At 35.7% G+C, this 21989-nt stretch overlaps 1 protein-coding gene across 1 annotated transcript in view; it reads right to left on the reverse strand.

The window, feature by feature from the left end:
- The window catches only part of CFAP47 (cilia and flagella associated protein 47), a 334652-nt gene that overhangs the window by 178651 nt on the left and 134012 nt on the right, over nt 1–21989 (reverse strand). Inside the window, exons 43-45 of the mRNA XM_069784915.1 lie at nt 16661–16769; nt 15604–15830; nt 8064–8244 (exon numbers count right to left, since the gene is read on the reverse strand). Of these exons, the coding sequence (XP_069641016.1) occupies nt 8064–8244; nt 15604–15830; nt 16661–16769 (517 nt within the window). The remainder of the gene's footprint in view (nt 1–8063; nt 8245–15603; nt 15831–16660; nt 16770–21989) is intronic.

Here is a 21989-nt window from a genome sequence, read left to right on the forward strand (position 1 = left end):
CACCAAACCTATTACTGACTTTAGAGAAGCGGTATCATCTAAGCCTCACAGATGCAATAGTCTCAAGACTGCACCAAAGACAGAGGTTGGCCTTGACACTGACAGTCATGCAAGCAGATGTCAGAGTTCACTGATGAAAAACTAAATCACATACGAGCATCTTGAAGGCACCCTGAAGGCTTCATCTGTCAAGGAAGCCTGAAGCCTTTGCCGTCTATCCACATGTTCTTCTTCTAGGCCAACTCCAGATTTCAGTGAATCTTCTGAATCTCAATTCTGACCAGAGAACGAGGTACGGTATATACTCTGGTGTGTTTTCTGATTAACATCCTTATTCACCACAGCAGTATGCCTATTCACACACCAGCATGAGAGAGGCCTTCCAAAAGGTTTTCACAATACAAAAAAACTTGTGGCAAATACAACTATTCTCCACTGAATTCATTATTGCAGATATTAAACAAAAAAGAAACGCATCAAGTCTAATAATTAAATCCCTCTCACTTTTGCAAAACCAAAACAACTTTCTACTAATATATAGTAGAAATAGCTATTCAATAGATATAGATGGCATGAAAACTATTAAGATAAAGACCTATATCATCATTTTTCAAAGCCACATTTTGACACAGAATCATTTTTTAAATAAACCCTTTGTATGAAGGAAGAGTAAAAAGGAATGCTACCACTTACACTTTTTAATCCCCTTTGTGCCTCACTATCCTGGATGATTAAGACCACTAAATGTAATTAATTTTTTATTACTATACTGTCAGTTAAATCAGAGAACTGAACTCTGAAAGTTAACATGATAAGGGGCTAGAACAAAACCTCAAAATGTAAACAGAAAATGGAAAGATAAAATTTTTGTTATTGGACTGTGATTATGTAATTTTGCTTTAAAAGATTAAGATCTGTTGTCCTCATTTTGGCTAGGACAGATTTAATTTTATTTCTAGTAGCTGGTATAGTGTTATGTCTTGGATTCAGTATAAGAAGAATGTTGGTAACACACGGATGTTTTCAGTTGTTGTTAAGCAGTGTTTAGACTAAGTCAAGGATTGTTCAGCTTCTGATGCCCAGCCAGCAAGAAGGCTGGAGGGGCACAAGAAGTTGGGAGGGGACACAACCAGGGCAGCTGACCCAAACTGGCCAAAGGGGTATTCCCTACCATGGGGTGTCATGTCCAGCATATATAAACTGGGGGGAGTTGGTCTGGGGGGGATCGCTGCTCAGGAACTAACTGGGCATCGGTCAGTGAGTGGTGAGCAATTGCATTGTGCATCACTTGCTTTGTATATTCCAATCCTTTTATTATTATTATTGTCATTTTATTATTGTTATTCTTATCATTATTAGTTTCTTCCTTTCTGTTCTATTAAATTGTTCTTATCTCAACCCTCGACTTCTACCTTTTTCCTTCTGATTCTTTCACCAGTCCCAATGGGGGGGGAAGTGAGTGAGTGGTTGTGTGGTGCTTAGTTGCTGGCTGGGGTTAAACCACAACATTTATTCAGAGAGAAAAGACCAACTAAGATGCAGGGAAATATATACAGCATGTGGACCATGGAATACGAGGAAGAAATAACACAATTACTGATAATGCTTTATTGAAGAATAGATTTAAAGCCCCAGGAAATTGCTTTGGAGACATAAATAAATAAATAAAAGATAAAAAAAAAGATTGTGCTGATTAAACCCAATACTGAGCAAGTACGTGAGATACTATTTAAAAGTCATAGAAAGAAGGAGATAAGGTTGACCACAGGTCATGAACAAATATTAATGCAAATTTTAAAACATAGCATATCATTATCAAGAAATATATGTATAGTGATTAGAAAATATTACTGACATGAAAAGTCCATCTATAGATGCTACAGTGTAGGTAAATACTTTTACTTGGCTATCTGATATGACTATATAAAACACAAAAGGAAAACACTGAAAAGTATTTTTCATCTCAAACAGTAAAATGATGCATGCCAAATAACAATTTAAAATTTAATTCTTGATTGTTATTTGTTCTGCACTTTCTTTTTTGGAAAGCATGGCAAAGAAAACATAATATCATGTATTTCTAACTATAGTCCATCATTTGAGCTACATAAGATAAATACTGAGATCAGATCAATGTTATAGACTCAGTTATTCATGGGTAACATTTTCATAAATTAACACAGAATCAAAAACTATCAGGTTTGGGGGTGCCATGTTGCTGCTGAAGATGTAGATTTTGGGGGAGAATACAAAACCTCTCTGCTAAGGAATGGGAATGATACCTATCCTTAGGTATCATTCTAAGCTATGGTATTTCTTTTTCTTTTTTAAATTGCCAGTAAATATCAGACTAAAATTCAACAGTCATGCCAAGCTGAGTATGTACTGGGGTCCTCTAAATGAAATTATGTTATATATATTGAAGTGACCAAATAGAATGTATTTATATTGTACAATCTACGTAGTGTTCATTATTACTGGTAGACATGGAATTTTTATCCTGTTGTGTTAGAATATAAACAATAAAAATAATAATAAAACCTCCTATCCTACAGGCATAGAATAACTTCTCCTTTCCAACATTAACAGGTACAATGCATGCAAACATCTGATCATAACACAACTATATCTTGTTGTTTCCACATTTAGCCTAGCCCATACTCTTATAAATAGACAACAAAAAGGCATTACGGGGAAAAAAAAATAGGTCAAGAGTACCTTAAACCACTCGGTTACATAAAATTCTGTTCTATAACAAAGGGGCTACATGTAGTATGACACTCACTTAATTAAACCTGTTGATTATGTTGCTGAAAAGCTTATCACAACCCTTTCTTAATTTTCTCTGATTTCATTAGAAGTCGAAGCTTTCTTGGGAAAGAAAAGGAAGCAGAATAGAAAAGACAGGTTTGATAAGAACGAATTATACGAGCGGGTATACCTTATTATAGCTGCATAGTAGTAATTAAAACTTTTTCCCTAGGTTATAGGGCTGCATCAAAAGAACCTTGACCAGCAGGTCAAGGGAGGTGATTCTCCCCCGCTACTCCACTCTCATGGGACCCCACCTGCAGTACTGCCTTCAGCTCTGGGGCCCCAGCGTAAGAAGAACATGGACCTGCTCGAGCGGGTCCAGAGGAGGGCTACAAAGATGATCAGAGGGCTGGAGCACCTCTCCTATGAGGACTGAGAGCTGGGGTTGTTCAGTCTGGAGGAGAGAAGGCTACGGGAAGACCTTATAGCAGCCTTCCAGTACCTAAAGGGGATCTACAGGAAAGATGGGGAAGGACTCTTTATCAGGGACTGTAGTGATAGGGTGAGGGGTAATGGCTTTAAATGGAAGGAAGGTAGATTTAGATTAGTTGTAAGGAAGAAGTTCTTTACTGGGAGGGTGGTGAGGCACAGGAACAGGTTGCCCAGAGAGGCTGTGGCTGCCCCATCCCTGGTAGTGTTCAAGGCCAGGTCGGATGGGGCTTTGAGCAACCTGGTCTAGTGGAAGGTGTCCCTGCCCATGGCAGGGGGCGTGGAACTAGATGATCTTTAAGGTCCCTTCCAACCCAAACCATTCTGTGATATATGATTCTATAGTCTAATTGATGATCTTATGCCCTTTTGTTTTGTACTGGTTGTCATTCCTTGTGTTTGCAGTTTCACTCATCACACAACAATCTCTCTATTAACTTCAATGTCACATCTTCCCTTTAGCGTTAACCACAAAATGAATGACTCCCTGACTAATAAGGGATTACAGCAAGAGGTGTGCGAATGATGGGAAAACAAAGGGATAGAATCTATTACCTAAAACCTCAAACCAAGTGTAATTTGTACTGGTTTTGCTCTGGAAACACACACATACAGAAACAGATGAGGCAAGACAGTCAAAGCATTTCTATGGATGCTTTATCCAAGGAAACCAGCAACTTGTTAGTTTGGTGAAGCATGGAGCTCGTTTTAGATGCTGCTTCTCTGTTGCTTAAAATCTGGAGCCATTATTTTAGTTCCACTTGACATTTTAGCCTTATCGTTCTTTAACAACACACCGTTAAGAAAAGGGCAACTTATTTCAAAGTTAATTATGCCTAACACAAGTTTCTAAATGCTCAATACACTATCCTTTGGTTTATAAAGCATTAAAGTTTTACTATGAATTACCTTTCTTCTGAGCTATACACGGGGACTGAATTATTTCCCAGGCTACTTGTAATGATTCAGAGAGATTAAAGCTCTTCAGGATCCTATTTAAGACAATGGTGAACAATCACTGTGATATGTGATGTGATCTTCTTACACACCAAAATTTTTACAAAGCAAAGAATTACAGGATACATTCTGCATATCATCAAGAGGAGCTTTAAGAGGATGGGGGTACTCAAGGTGTAGATCAATGGACAAAGGAGACCAAAAGAACCCTAACAATCTCAGTATGAAACAGAGCTGGGCTGAGGATTAGACTGTGTCCTTAGGCATCCTGCTAGTGGCAGACTTACTAGATGAGCTCCATCCACACGCAGTAAGTACAGACTCCTTGGGTCACATAACACTGACACACTATAGGGGCTGTGCTTGAACTGCTTGGCAGGCACACAGAATTCAAAATGGTCACGGGGTTGCTCTTGTCCTGTGCTTTATTTTCTAGCACTGGAATGTTTTTGTGGTTTGTCTTTCACAAATTCTTTCAGAATTTCCATAAACTTCTTACAGACACCAGACCCTTCACTTCTGTACAAGCTCTTCTGCCAATACTGCATACTGAGGCAAGAGCATCTCCCCAATCCTTACAACATTTCTAATTAATCTGTAGATCTCATTGGCCATTTCAGCATTAAGAAAGAGCTCACACTGAGATAATAATTTTCTGTGACTGTCAGTCCTTTTCACTAACAACTGTTTTCCAAAACTAGCCTCTTACCTGGTTTAGCATGCAGACTCTGTTCCACATATGCTACTACATGTTTGGTTGCACTAAAATACAGAGTTTATAACTATGTAGCAATTCCAGCTTACTATTCTTTCACAAAATCTGGGTCATTGCTAACTCGAAGACTTTATATAATCTTCTAAATTACTGATGAAAAGTAGTTAACTGTCCAACAAGTATGAGTTCCTGAGGGCTCACTCTCTGATGACTCTCCAGTAATGAATTAACAACAAAAATTGCTACAGTTTTTCAATCTGGCGAATATATTATTTTAGTTCCATACAAGTATATGGTTTGGATTTTGATCAAGATGTCATACTGCAAGTAAGGTAAACATATTGTATTCTTTTTATCTATTAGATCTGCAATACTGCCAAAAATGTAATAAGGTTATTTAACAAGATCTATTTTACAGGAAAATATGTTGAGTGGCATTGATTTTTACCTTCTAATTCCCCGTTGGCAGAGTTCTTAACATATTGGCTGGACACTTTTCCTGCTGCTGCAGCCTAAGAAATTCTGATCCAAGGATTGATATTAGTTAGCTTCCTTCCACCTTTGTTTTTCTTCATAAATCTAAACACTCTGTCATTTCTTCAGAGAAGCAGCTACTCCCACCCTAAGGAAAGCTACCACCGTGACTAAAATGCTGCTTCTTCTACAGATAATGAAGTTAAAATTTTCAGATGAGACCAATGTTGTGCCTCCATCCACAGGAACACCACCTGAGGACTTCTGTCGCAATATTAGATTTTCTAAGAGCCTGTAAATATTCCTGTGTTTCCCCGTTAGCACAATAAATACACTGAATCAGCCCGCACTGCCTTTGTACTGAACACATTTTTGTTTTCGTGCTATCAGCTGGTTATCGCAGCTTCCCTTTTTAGCTGTTCTTCAGCTCACCACCTCTCTGAATTCACTACCAAAGCCCCGTTTATTTTTCTGCATCATCTTCACATTTCTACTCCCTCACGTACCTATTTAAGTGTCCGAGAAGGAAAAAATAAATATCAAAAAGACTGTGTTCACTGCAGTATGATTTAGTCTCTGACTTTCCATTGCTTGCTTCCCTCTTTCAGATACATTTATAATGTCCTTTGATGGATAAAGAAGCAGCATAAACTGACAGTAAAATAACCAATTCCTTACTGTAATGTAGTGTCTTCACCACATTTTAGCAATTAATCCTCTAAAATTTTTAGGTATGTTCATTCACATTTTAACTTTAAAAATAATTTGAGAAGTTGCTAAGCAACAGTGACCTGCCATCTGGTCAGTTAACAACCTTTGTTCTGAGATCATGATGGACGTCTTATTATGTCCTTATCAGACTTGTGTGTGCAGATTTTGCTCTCTATCCCAGCTTGTATTCCCCTCTTCTATAGTGCAATCCAAAGAATCCCCTACACCACTCAGCAAAGCCATTATGACTTATTTTAGTTCATCTCTACATCAATTATTACAAACACAGGCAATTATTTTTTAACTTGACAACAAAAGGATTTTAACTAGGATTTAAATATCACTCAAGAAATTTTTCAGCCTTCAACCTGTGTTACATCTAATTCTACAACTTCTACTGACTGCTTGTCCTGTAGTCACTCATCAGGCTAGTCTTGCTTCTAACACTGCAATAACTGTTGTCATCTTCCTAAAAAAGTGCCTAGTGACACCCTAAAATGTTTTACAGCACAGATACTGTAATTTAAGTAGAATGAATCTGTAACAAAAAGATTTGTCAGAAATAATCGATAAATTCTTTATTTTTATTCCAGGAAAGAAACAAAAACCACAAGGGATACACCAAGTATGGAAACAAACATACACCATGAAAGCACATGACTAATTCCAATGACACTTGGAGAAGTGAACTGCAGAAACATGCAGAAGGACTCTACTGATCAAGAAGCGATGAAACAAAACTATGGATGCACTGACTATAATTCAAGCCTTGACAAAATTTGCTAAGAAAATTACTACTTTTATTTTAAGTAGCAAAACAAAAAATTATTTGTGTTATCAGATACCCATGGGACATTACATTAGCTGTGATATAACCTTGCACAGATACCCTAGCAGATAAATATAAACACAATTTTTATCAGAGAATCATTTAGGCTGGAAAAGACCTTTAAGGTCATTGAGTCCAACCGTTAACCTAGCAATGCCAAGTCCACCACTAAACCATGTCCCCAAGTGCCACATCTACACGTCTTTCAAATACCTCCAGGGATGGTGACTCCACCACTTCTCTCGGAAGCTTGTTCCAATGCTTGACAATCCTTTTGGTGAAGAAATTTTTCCCAATATCCAATCTAAACCTCCCCTGGCACAACGTGAGGCCATTTCCTCTTGTCATGTCGCTTGTTACTTGGGAGAAGAGACCGACCTTCACCTCGCTACAACCTCCTTTCAGGTAGTTGTAGAGAGCGATAAAGTCTCCCCTCAGCCTCCTTTTCTCCAGGCTGAACAACCCCAGTTCTCTCAGCCAGTCAAGTTTTTTTAAGAAATGCAACCTAGAGTGTTTATAAGTTTAAATAAAGCATTAAAAAAAAAAAAAAAAATCAACTACCAAAGGAGGGATTAAAATGAAAGCCAAGCAAAAAAGAAAGCAATTAAGATTTCAGTATAAAATTTAAGATACTAGAAAAATTAAGAGGGAACAGACACTGACCAAAGTGACAAGATCACTCTGAAGACTAATGCACAACTTTTCATTGATGAGGGACAGGGAGAAAACAGCATACAACTAGTTGACACCTCCCTCTAGCTGACTGAGGAGAGGCAAACAAGAAAAGATAGGTGGTATAACTGGCACAATTTGAGCACAGATCAGTGCTGGATAAGAAGGGGAAGTGAGAAATGAGCACAAATTCAGGATCTGTCAGATAAACAAACCAAATTCCTCATTTAGAACAAGTCTCCTGTGGTTGTGTACCTTTGAAAAAACCAAGGGCAAGTGGAAAGCGCTGTTTTGAGCTAGTAAGATACAACTTGGGTAGTGATGACAAAGACAAGATTGACTATTTGATCAATAGTAGAAGTGAGAAAGATAATTTTCTGAATGTATTTAGGAAAACCTTAAAAATACAGATTATCTCACCAAAAAAAACCCCAAATTCATCATATTTAAGACTATTCTCACCTGTTTTCCAAGGTGAAAGGTCTTTTGCTGATGAAACATTCAAATTAACTCTGCTTGATGCCAATACTGGAATAGAGAACTTCTCAGGAACCTCAAAGAATTCTTGCATGCTCACTTCTACACTGTAATCCACATACTTCAACTCTGGGGGGAATTTACGAGGTTCCAGGAGTGCATGTCTCTGCAAGTGAAGGAATAATGTATACATAAGAACAATCATATCATAATAATTTCAGGTTAAGAAACGTAAAATTATACAGGCTTAAGGTTGTAATTTTAAAAGTGAATTGGTAATTAGGCAAGTTATATAGAAATTGTTGAGAGATCCTTCTAAATAAAAACTGTCTTGTATATTTTTTTCAGACATCATGCATCTGAAACATTCATTTAAGGAAAATGCATTTTGAGATTTACAGTAAAACCACCTCCTACCCAGAAACCACTCTGCAATCTTTTATATGTATTCAGGGAAGGCAAGAAGAGGGGAGAAAAAACACAAAAAGAAAAATATATTTTGTATCAGATGTAGATAGATGTTTGTTCTTTTACTTCATAAAGTTTCGGAATAATAAAAAGCATGAAAAGGAAAAATTACTTTGATATTTTGCAAGGGATAACTATATAGTTAGCTGACCTAGCTTTGATACTTTAATGTGGACAATATATTTTAGAAATCAAAGCATTTAGAATTAAATTAAGGGACAAATAAGCTCCTCCTCTTGGTAAAAAGCATTGCTAATCAACAGCATAAAACAGATTAGTAAAGGATTAGCACACTACATAAAAGCAAGCTCAAAATAGGCATCTAAACCTCTTAATGAACTAAATTTGACTCCTGTAAGATAGCATTACAGAAATAATGCAATTATTTAATACACTACTTGCTCAAAATTGTGATTTTTGATCCAATAACACAGTATAATTGCAATGTTCAAGATTAACTGTAAACTGAACAAATTTAATATCTGAATCTAGTCACATTTTTTATAGACAAGTCTTTGAATTGATCAATTATCTTGAATCAAAACTAGGGAGGAGGTAAATATAGAAATATTCAGTTTGTGCTAGGAAAACTGTTTTTTTCTCAAAGCGTATTGGTTTAAAATAATGCCAGGACAGCAGGTATTGCAGTACATATTGCAATGGGACAAGGAATGGAAATCTATTGTGGGAATTCAAAAAGATGATTTAAAAGGAAAGTTGATTGTTCTTAAGGATTACTATTAAGGGTAATATGGTCAAATTACTGTTCAGATCAACTGGGTTGAGGTTCTGCTTTGGGTTGGTGGTTTGTCTTTTTTTTTTTTTTTTTTTCCTGTTTTAATACAAAGCTCACATTCTGTTACCGGTTTTAGAAAGCAGACCTACACTTTGCCATTGCTTTGTTTTGACCATTAATCTATCCATCCAAAGTGTCAATATGGTGTAAAACACAAAGCACATACGGAATTTAGGAACCTGTTAAGCTTTAGTTGCTAATACAGTTTTTTGACATAATAGATATAGAAACAGATTACTATTCAAGATCCTTTTCTATGAAGAACAACTGGACAGATGTATGTGACTAAAAAAATACTCATCAAAACAAAACGTTAACATAGTTCTTTTTTTACTGTATTTGCACCACTTCTATGGTGCAAATATAATTTAAGGAAGGGACAGGAAGAATTGTTAGGTGAGTTGAAAACCTGAACTCACTATTCATTTCTCCCATGCAAGACTGGAAGTTCACTGATAGTACTCTCTCTTTGTCACACTGTCCTGGTTTCAGCTGGGATAGAGTTAATTGTGTTCCTAGTAGCTAGTACAGTGCTATGTTTTGAGTTCTGTATGAGAAGAATGTTGATAACACACGGATGTTTTCAGTTGTTGCTCAGTAGTGTTTAGACTGAAGTCAAGGATTTTTCAGCTTCTGATGCCCAGCCAGCAAGAAGGCTGGAGGGGCACAAGAAGTTGGGAGGGGACACAGCCAGGGCAGCTGACCCAAACTGGCCAAAGGGGTATTCCATACCATGGGATGTCATGCCCAGTAGATAAACTGGGGGGAGTTGGCCTGAGGGCGATTGCTGCTTGGGAACTAACTGGGCATCGGTCAGCGAGCGGTGAGCAATTGCATTGTGCATCACTTGTATATTCTAATCCTTTTATTATTACTATTTTCATTTTATTAGTGTTATCATTATCATTATTAGTTTCCTCTTTTCTGTTCTATTAAACCATTCTTATCTCTACCCACAAGTTTTACTTCTTTTCCCAATTTGCTCCCCCATGCCACTGGTGGGGGGAGTGAGTGAGTGGCTGCATGGTACTTAGTTGCTGGCTGGGGTTAAACCAACACACACACACACACATACACACAAAATAAATATAAAAATCAATAGGTGCTAATAATTCAGTTGCTCTATTAATAGCAAGTTCCATGTCTCTCTGATAGGACTGGAATGACAGAAAACCTTGCAGTGGGAAAAAGATGATTCATTCTCACTTGTAATGGGAAGTTCCAAACCAAAAGAATTACATATATTTGCCAGTTTAAATTTGACTTTGATCTTCTGCATATTCAAATATAAATTTATACCTACACCTGATTTTGGTAATCAGACTATTTTCCAACATTGAAATCAAAATCCAACATCATTAAAAAGTTTGGGAAGTCTTAATTGACAAAATGATTGTAAGATGACCTTTGGTGGAGTACTGAACACATTTAAATTACAATTATCTTGAAGAGTTATCTTATGATTTTAAAAAAATCACTTAAGTACTTTATTTTAAGATCCTTGTTCTCATTTTTAAAGATATGTTAGGAGAAAAGACAGCTGGTTAGTACTACATCATCTATGAACATTTCAAGTACTTCCTGGTACTTTGTCAAAGACTAAAGGATGAAAATATTTTTATGAGACCTAGATCTTTTTGAAAGGGGAAAAAGAAAATCCTGCAAACACACACAAGACTAAATCCTGTTGCCTCAAAGAGTACCATTTCCAAGAAAAGAGAAAATATCCAACTAAATTCAGATAAATGTTGCAGCTGCTCTCCTTCTTTTTAGTATTTTTCAGGGCAGTGAGAGTTAAATGGAATTTAATATTTTTTAACTTTCATTATCAATTGCAGGTCTAAGGCTGCTGTGCTACAATAAGACAGATTCCAATATGTACTTCATCAGTGTAATGGTTCATGATATTCCAAGTGTGGAAGTGTTATTACCAGTTAAGAACAGTATTTGCATTCAGTTCCCAGCATTAATTTCTTTTTTAGAATAATTTTTTTAAAAAGGATTGCAGGGTATATAAAGCATCAGAATTAAACTTGATATTTTTCAAAGACTGATTGATTTTTCCAAGGTATTTTTGTAGATTTACCATCTGCACTTTCTATGTATAAAGGATGGCAGATTCTATTACAGAGTACTGAGGCACCTTACTCTTTCCTTGCATATTACTGTCTTCCAAATCCTAATTTAGGCCCAGTTCTTCCTTCCAGGAACTAACTTCTAAAACCATTCCTCATGAATAAAAGAATTTTATGATCTCAATCTCTCAGAATCCCTGTGATCAATTATGTTTGCTATCTCCCTTAATCCCATATCAAAAGATAAGTGATGTAATATAAAAGACATTGGTCCCACTTACAATTTTGACAAATTAAAATCTGACCACAGATCCTTTTGTGAAAAGTTCATTCCCATTCAAACGTATCTAATGTAACTTTTTAATTACAGTATCTTCTCTCTTCAAGGACACCATGATTCTTTCTCAGAAAAAAACCACCCACCTGTATTTAAAAAAGCCAACTGTTCAAACTGAGCTTACAACTTTTCCATAATCACATGGAAGATCACAAGATCCTTCTTGAATCCTGGGGGACTACGAAGTGCACAAACTTTGAAGATCAGAGCTGGACAGGTTGTAGGATGAGATTCTGTCACATCAGCCAAGCAGTGGAAGCCATAGCTTCAAGTGCATAAGATCTCTGCTCATTTTCCATTCATCAAAACTAAAACTCATCATCACCACCATGATGTACTAAGATAAAAATAGTCAACGTTGCTTAGTCACATGGACAGCAGGATAGAAAGAAAATGCACAACGTCCTAACAGCTGGAGTATGGCTAAGGGTACAGAGATCTGGTGTCCATGCTCAGATGAGCCACACATTTGAAGGGAGGCAAAATGGAGCCTAAAGTAAATACTTTTTACAACTTAACTATGAGGACACATCTGGACACAGCGGGAAGCGCAAGCTGTAGTTTTGGGATTCTTGTAGAACACAACTTCTCTTCCTTTCCTATCATAATGCCTGCTTTATATGCTGAGCATGACGTCCTATGGTCTGGAATATTCCTTTGGTCAGTTGGGATCAGCTGTCCCAGCTGTGTCCCCTCCCAACTCCTTGTGCCCCCCCAGCCTGCTCGCTGGTGGGGTGAGGAGCAGAAAAGCCCTCTGCTCTGGGTAAGCACTGCTCAGCAGTAATGAAAACATCCCTGTGTTATCAACACTGTTTTCAGCACAAATCCAAAGCATAGCCCCATACTAGCTACTATGACAAAAATTAACTCTATCCCAGCCAAAACCAGCACAAGAGGTAAGAAATTAACACAGCTGTATGCTTAAAAAATAAAATTCAGAACTTTCCTAACATCTTTCATTAAAACCAATAAAAATTTCACAGTCAGAAATGGGCATGCAACCAGGTTATTATTTAGTTTCTGGGGTTTTATGCCTTGTATTTATTTATAGGGTGTATACTAATAGAACTAAATAGCATAAGGCTACTGACTTTAATCTCTCATTTTCCTTTAAATATTGAGATCTGCATCTTTGGATTCCTATTGCTTTAGCATTCTTGCTTCCTATTTCTTCATTACTTAACTTCTCTAACTCTATTAAATTTTGATGCTATTTGGTTTCAAATTTGTTTATTTTTTTAATTATACCAAAGTTTAGCACCAAAAAAAAAAATCCTTTAACAAATGGTTTGGATTGTGTTGGCAGTAAAGGTTACTTTTGGGGGACAGGGAGGGAGATGGCAGGTTACCTACTTAACCTTGCTGTTAGTAAGTCCTTCAGTGCCCGAGATTGTAAAGTAAGCTATTAAAATTCTATTTCTAGCAGAACTGCTTAAATGAGATGATTTTAACCTAATTTATAAAGTAAAAGATAGAAATAAAGATTTAGCTAACACTCCTGCTCGTTTCCATTGAATGTCCATTTCCAAGCTCCTGAGACTTGTTGACTGTCACTTCTGTACTCTGATTGCACATTATCTAATACTGGCCCAGTAGTAACATTATTTAGCACAAAAACCCAACAGGGTAAATAGGTTCTGATCAGCACAATTTTTATGGGAAAGAGATAAAAATTCATTTTTTTTTTAGTAATTCTAATCATTAAAGACAATCAAAATAGATCTTTGTTTCTTACAGCAAGGAAAAGAAGCAGTAAAAACACAGTACAAAAATAGCCAGGACTTTCAACCATGCTTATACATGGGTCACATAAAAACATACAGCATGAGTTACTGAATATGCATATCTAGTTGGACTCCAAAAATATAGCCTACCTTTATTACTATTTTCTATGTGACTTAAGTAAACATGAGTAAAATGTACCATTTAATATGAATGAAAGCATGCAATTATTTAGTTAGTTATTATTCAATTTGACAGGCAAAAAATGGATGAAGTAGTAATAATGTAAGGGCATTTTCCGTTCTGTCCATCCATTATATAACACAATTATACCTGCAGGAAGTGAGTAGAAAGGTGGAACAGAAATAAAAGAGAGTGTAACAGATTTCCAGAGATTCTAGATTTACCTCTTACCTACACATATGTTCCAAAGGATTTCATGAGCCTAAATAATTCATCAAACCACAGGAGCTGTGGATAGGTCCTTTTTGGTGGCGGTGGTGGGCCAATTTAGACAATGAGCCTAAAACCATACTTCAGCTCCAAACTTAAACAATTTTCTTCAATTAATGCTACCAGAATTTCTATACTGTTACTTTTATACAGACAGTAAGTAAGAATTTATGACAAAAAGTTATTAGGAACACTCTTCAGAATTTAATCTGCATAGTGGTTTACCATACCGAGATATTTTTAATGTGTAAAGTCTTTTCTACATCAGTATATAGCAGAACTTCTCCATTTTATTTCTCATAAGCAATTATAAGACTTTCTGTACAAGGAGCAAAATACTTACTTCTGCATATTAGTTTCACTTCTCACATGATAATTTATTCAGCATTAGTATCCATCATTATGTATTTTATGACTAATCTAATTGTCCTCCACTCTTCTACAATACACATAATTTTATAACTCATATTAGATCTTAGCATACCTAGTGGTACAGAGAGTGTTCCTATTATGTTCTGTCTTGATTATATCCACAGCTTCAGAGCAGTCAAGTCTTTCATCAAGTATTTGCTAAGTGACTGATATTAAGGGACTTCAATTATGAAAAGTTTATAAAGTGTTACCACAGCAGTGGATTAGCTAGAATCCAAAAGCAAACTATTGGAGTCTAGATTACATGGTTACAATTCTTGTCCCACTATAAACATGTGACAGATTAAATCTACTTTGTCATTTTTCCTCATTTAATTTGTTTTATATTACTTTTTAAACTTACCTGTAAACAAAAGGCATAATTTTAGCAAAATCAAGACACCAAGGAAAATTCTCTTCCTCTTAGTACTGGGTATCATGTAGTGCTGGGAACCTTACTCAGGGAACAGTCTAACTGGAAAACTGGAATAGCACACCTGCCTGGCAATCTGTCTGAGGCCAGGTAACATCAGGCTCAAAAGGGAAATGAAAACCCAGAGTGTGGCTATCATCCATAGAAGGTTACTTTTGAATTCTACATGAGGAAAAAAGCTTGCTTATTTGGCAATATTGCTATTATAAATTTATTCACAAGTACTAATTGAATGTTTACAGACTACCTTGGGAGGATTTTTTGTTTCTAGATGTTGAAATCTTGGGGAAATATCTCTAGGGTGGAATGATGTATAAGTAGGGAGCTATAGCTTATAAGGAAGATTTGTGGTTTTCCAAAACTATTTTGTATTGATTGCAAGACAAGAAAAAGTCTTTCCTGCTCCTTGATTTATTCTCGAAGTCTCTTCTTAAAAAAAAAAATAAAAATCCTGTTTGAGAAATGTCATTTCTTACAAAAGCGTGCATAAGGAAGGATACTAATACAGATATCTATTACACAGAGTATGAAAGCTTTTTAAATCAATGGGTATTTTTCAGAAGCTAACTGAAGTAAAATATTAAGGCTCTTTTTAACTGCAGCCAAGATTTCTTAAAGGAAGCACTTCTTAATAGCATGGAGTGAGGAAGCAGCTTCAGAATGAACATGTAAAATATTGCACTGTCTGAGGGGAATTAGGATTAGTAACTGTCATTGCACAATGTGTGAAAAAAACATAACTTCATACTATTTCCTGAAACTTAAAAAATTCAGTGCTTTCAATCAAGAACAACTAAATAATTGCAGTAACAGATTATGGTGTTTCTCACCTCTACTCTGGACAGCCGTAACAATGCAGTTGCAACTCGAACACTACTGCTCTGCAGAGTCCCTGTGATCTTCCTTCTTTCATATTCAATAGTTGACATGTGCTGTTGTGCAGCAATGGCCAGAGCCCTCTCTTTTGATTCATTGATCAATGGAATCCTCAGATTTTCTTCAAGAATCTGAGCAAGACCACATTTCAAATATAAAACTGGCTCCAGTGCACTTGGGCCTGTTAAATTAAAAAAAAACAACAACCCCCCCCCACATTTGTCAGCTGCTAGAGTAACTGCACAGAGTATTTAAAATCTCTAATCTCCAAAGAAAAGCCAGAATACAAAATTCCTCTGATGTTTAGTTACATGCTATTACTCTAGTACATGCTATTTACTCCAGTAATTTTTTTTTATTTTTAATTATAATGGGGAAATAAAAATTAACACAGACTGAAATCCAAACCAAAAGTTGATTTTGATAGTTAATAAAAAATCCCAGACTTTAGTGTTACTGCTATTATGACAGTAATGAAAGTTTGAAAAAGTCTTTCTGCTACCTACACAACACAGTTACTCTTTTAACCCTCTGGGTGATGTTGCATCCCCTCTAAAAGAAACCACCAGTAATTATGTCAAATGATAGCTACACTGTTTCTGAAATAGGACTGACAGCAGTTTATCACTGGCTGTTTGAAGACAAAAGCCTGTCAAATCACAGCACTGCATACAAAACTCATGTGTTTTAAAACTAGAAAAATTCTAGGTAAAGATGACTTGTCCTGGTTCATCTGAAGTAGAAAAGAAGAGAAATTATGAAAAAAATATTTATGTGGACTATGTTGAAAACAATACAAGAAAGTTGAAGACGATAGTTAACGACCAGCTGCTGCTCTGAAAAGAAATATCTGATAGTTACACTGTCATATCTTTCTTACACTTCACTATAAACAACTGCTTTTACCACAGGTATTTAATTAATTTTAACAAAAATGCATGGGAACTAAAGAACATTTGCAAAAGAGAATTATTTATTCTATTTTACTGTTCTCCCTTCTATTCACTTTACCTTCTAATGTACTGCTAACATGTAAAACATTTGGACTATCCATTGGAAGCAATCCTGAAGGCAAAGGTATATCACCTGTTCCCTCTACCACATATATGAATTCTCCAATCTGAAACACAAGAACATACACATCCTCACAATTCAGAAAGCAACTCATGCAGAACAGAAGGCAAAATCTTAAAACTAAAACCAAAGATATCCTAGTAATACTTAAGATCTGACTTGTGAAATAATTTACATATTCTAGAGACCCACTATTTTAAAACTATGTTTAAATAAAATAAAATTATCATTTCAAACCCTGCTATGATAATAAAGTATCTTTAATTGAGAATATTAAATCTGAAAAGTCAAGAAATTTCAACAAGTTGAATCCTTTCCAACTCCTCATATAATTTAACTGAATGAGGATACCCTGACCCATAAATACAGCAATAAATTGAATTCTAATTATGTGCTATAGCTACACATAATTTAAACATATTCACGAGCTTACTTCATTGCTCTTCACTGTTAAGAACTTTTAAAAAAAAAATGTTTACAGTAATTTTGAGCCAGTAACATTTCTCTAGAAAGCAAAAAAGAGCAGAAGTCAAGGCACGTTAGCATCATGTACAAATTCTCCATTAAGGAGAAATAAAGTTAAAAAATCTTAACTATTTCATCAAAAATAATGGAAAACCTACAGAAGCTAGAAAGTAAATACAAACATGACCTAGAACAAAGGAAGACAGTAATTTGTCATAGAGGAAAAGATAAATTAATTAGCAGAGAAATAACACTTTGAATCATAGAGGAAACAAAAAAATAAGGTGCAAATGAAAGACAGAAAAGTATTTTTTTAAAAAAAGAAAACGCACTAAAAGTACTCCAAATTATAAAGACCACAATCAGAACATCCTGAAACTAAAAGATGTCTCAATTATGTACCTATATATCTATCTGAACTAGGCAGGAGATTTAATAGATATCTATAACTATTGCTTTGACAACTTCTTTTTGTTTACCACAAACTTTTTTGGACAACTTTAGCTTCTACTGATTGCAAGGTAAAGGACCAAGCACTGCTGCAACAACTGATATAATTTGCACAGAAGGTCATCTTTTTATTTCCATAAACCACATTCTGTAAAGCTTTGCCCTACAGATGCATATTCTGTCTTTTATTCTTCATTCCAGATATGAAAGAAATAATTTATTTATATAATTTAGTCCATCTGCCAACCAGTGCAATGTTTTCCCTTTAATATTGGTCAATAACATAAGACAAGCCTGCTTTTTATTTTACCTTTATTCATAGTTTCGTCAGATAAGGCTGAAAGCATTGCAATTATGTATCTGACCCAGCAGAAGAAAAGCTATTCAGTTGTGATGGCGTTCTCTCCCCTTCCTTGATTCAAGCGTTCAGATAAATCTTCCTTGAGAAGGATTAAAGAAACCTACAGCAAAATTGGTTTCCCACACACAAACTAATAGCCACTCCTGGGAACCAATTTAAACAGGAATTATTCCTGTTTGACACAGTGATTTCGCTCCATAAGGACCGTTAACAAGCTCACAGCATATACAACTAATTTCATGAAGGCGCTGGTTGCTAGGATGCCATTCAACTATCAATTACTTTTCTTGTCATTGCTGACATCAATATGGTTATAGGTAGGAACAAACTTCCCTATTTCCCTCTTTGCTTTGAAGAAATCTTTCTTTTTGATCTCTATAGAATGTAAATCCTGTTTTCTTTCTGCTGAGGTTTTTTCTTGATGCTTTGGAACAGAATGGGTATTTTACTGTATTTTGAGAGTTTAGCTAGTATCCCCATGGTTTTAATGCTTCATATTTCCATTTTCCATCAGCTGCAAACAGGATAGCATCAACATTTTGTAGGGTTTACTGATAATAAAAATAGTTAATAAAATAGCTGTTGAACTACCATTAGCTATTTATCTAATCCCATTGCTAACTGATATTTCAAAAGAATGTATAGCTACTAGGAATTTGCAGTTCTCCATGCAAGACAGTAATTACGAACAACAGATAGTAAAGCATTCTCTTAATAAACCATATAATTTTATATTAGGCATTTAGCTGTGAAAGTCTGGACTGACACTCTTAAACTCTGACTTAATAAATCATTATCATTGGAATCACAGGTTGTTCACATTTAAAGTAGCTCCCAGAAACAAAGATACAGAGAAAAAGCAACCCGGTTATGTTAACCAATATATAATTTCTTCTCTGAAAAGACCTATGCTAAAAATTTGAAGAATGTCAGTTTCAATTTTTCTTAAAAAAACAAAGAAATATCGAAACAAATCCTTGACAAATGTTATAAACAACTTGTGCTGTCATTTCAAACCTTAGAAAAGTTAACATACAGATACTTTCAAAACAGTTTAAGCAACATACTTGAGTAGGCCAACAAACTTGAATCAGTGTATCTTCTTGCTTTTATTACAGATATATAGCTGATGCAATGAAGATAGGATTCCTAGTCAGATACAAGTCTAACTAGTGATTTGAATCTCAATACCTTCTTCATTGATTGTAATGAAGAAGTAGTCTTACTCTGATACTATTTTGGTCCATTCATCAAAAAGGGTAGGAAAGGTAGGCAGGAAGAAATTACAGAAATGCTAAATTAAATTATTTATTAGATTATATACATCACAAGTCCATATTTGAATGATACAAGCCTCATCATTGTATGAAGCCATTTGATTGTCATACAGCATGATAGCTACACCTGTTTGTCAATTAGATAATGGCATGATTGAAATATTGCAGCCATATACACAATCTTTAAGCAAGTCAGCTTCTTCCTCTGCCATTACTATACAGCTCTAAAATCACGCTAGCTATCTTGCAGTTTCATCTTTCCCTAGGAGATTCACCACATTTTCTTACAAATAATACAATTATGTGGATGGCACTTAATTTCTCTAGCCTGTGGTGCTATGTATCAAAAATTTTGCACTTTCAGCAGCCTTTAATTACATCCCACCTACTCAGCTAAGCTGAAAGGACCGAGTGTTCCAGAAATAGTTACCATACAGGACATAACAGTGGCTTCTCTGAGGCATTAATGCTTCCTACTATGATAAGGTCAACTAGTTCTTTGTTAAGAACAGTGACTAGCTAGGTTTCTCAATTTAGGTTTTCTACATCACCACTGGAGGCAACACTGCAGCTGTCAGAAACGTTCCTTTCCCTTTTCACCTGAAGTATAACTGTCCCATAGCTCTGACCACATCTCTTAAATTTGCTTTCCTCCCATTAACATGTCTCCAATTCCTTTCTCTTCATTAAATTATTTAGTTTTCAGGCTCTATACCTAATGTAGCATAAGCCTCCTCTTCTCAGTCAGGGTATACACTTCTGCTTCTAATACAGAAACAAACAGGGGAAATGCCAATAGAAGAGGTTTAAAGAAAGAGTGTAAAATCATAGCAAGGAAAAGAAGATTCTTTTCAGATTTGCTCCCAGAAACCAGTAGGTTAGGGTCTTCCTTGTCTAGAGACTGCATCTAGACATTTAATTGAATAAAAATGATGGACCTAACCTTCATGAGTTTGTCTAATTTCTTCTGAACTAGTTAACAGTTTTAGCATCCAAATTGTCCGATGATAGCTGAGTTACATAAGTTAAACATTGCATATGAAAAAGTGCTTCATTTGGTTCAGGTTGTAGACCCTGCCACAGTTACTCTATTAACTTTCCGCAAAATATTCATAATCTCATGTACCTGTCATGTCCCTTAACAATCTCTTCTTTAATTACAGGAATTTTTTTTTTTTAAGTATCTGTCTCTATAAAGAAACTGTTTCATCCTTCTGATCACCCTTGTTTCTCTCTCTTTCTTTCCCCTATCCCTATTATAGTGTTTGCTGGGGTAACTAGAACTGCACACAATATTCAAGATGTGTGACTACCGTGGCTCTTTAGAAAGGTATACTGAGGTTTCACATTTTGATGTCTATTTCTTTGCTAATAATTTCTCTTTTTGAATGATGCTGAGCACTGGACTGATTTTTCATTGAACCATCCACAAAGATTGCTATCCTCTGACATGGGGACATTTATACAGCCTCGTTGTAGGTGATTCCCTAGTGTCAGTAACACATGAGCTCACTGTCTCACTGTAAAATTTGACAGATTATCCCTCTTCTAACTCTCTGCTAATTTTCAAGAAACATAAGTAAACTGTATACTCCTTAAGACTTCCAGCTACATGGCTTGCTTTCTTAAAAATCGGCTAGCTGTTTCAACTATTGAACAGGGTCAGATAGACAGGCTTGGGCATCATTGCATTAGTCTTATTTTCCTTTAAAAGCAAGGAAAAAATTAAGTTGGCCAGGTGGCATAGCCAAATCCTGGTTAAACAATAAAAACAAACAGCAAACATACAAACACTAAACACTAGCAGAAGCCTCTTGTCCGCCTCTTGTCCTATAGTAATGAAAAATATGAAAGCTGAGAACGTGCAGGAGAAAAAGAATAAGTCATTTAGTTCTGGATGTATTGTTACGAATCATGAAAACATGGCAGAGAGAATGGCAGATACATGTGATTGCACAGAGGGAAAGCTGAAACACAGAGGTAGTATTATGAAAGTAAGCAGCAGAATGCGAGCCTTGAGATCAACCACACATAAAAGAAGATTAGAAAAACAACAGGGTGTTGAAAAACATTGACAGCTAGAGACAAAACACAGCAGAGAGGTTAAAGAGGTGAAAAGATGGACTAAAGACACAGAAAAAAGAAGATTGTAAATATGAAGATTGTGACCACTGAGATAAAGGATTACAGGAACGCCAAAGAAGCTGGAGTGCAAATTTTAAGATCTGAAAGTTGGTCAAAACCAGGTCTTGGTAATTTGATGAAATCCATTTCAGTTAAGTATATATGGCAAAACCCGGGCTACATGAGTCAAGAGAAACTGAAAGGTAATGGAGTCATTATTTGTATATAATCTGTTCAGAAGTTTTACCTGCATTGGTGACAAAGAATGAATGGAAATTGAATTGGCAGAAAAATTAAAAAGAGACAGAGCAAGGAAAATAATTTCTTATTTTACTTTGACAGCATATCTTAGATACAGTGATAAATACAGGGAGAAGCACAGTACAGTAAAGATTTTATCCTTTCCCTGCCTATGTCTCATCCAAAAGCATTATTCTTGCTCCCACATCAAAACAAATTATTTAAATTCCATATTTGTATTGAAGCTGAGTTGCCCAGAAAAGCCACCAAAGTAACATTCCTTGCAGTATTACTTTTATTTGTAATGATTTGACAGTGAAAAGTAACTTGCAGCATTTCATATAATTCT

Source organism: Haliaeetus albicilla, chromosome 6 (genome assembly GCF_947461875.1).
Source record: "Haliaeetus albicilla chromosome 6, bHalAlb1.1, whole genome shotgun sequence".
Taxonomy (NCBI): Eukaryota; Metazoa; Chordata; class Aves; order Accipitriformes; family Accipitridae; genus Haliaeetus; species Haliaeetus albicilla.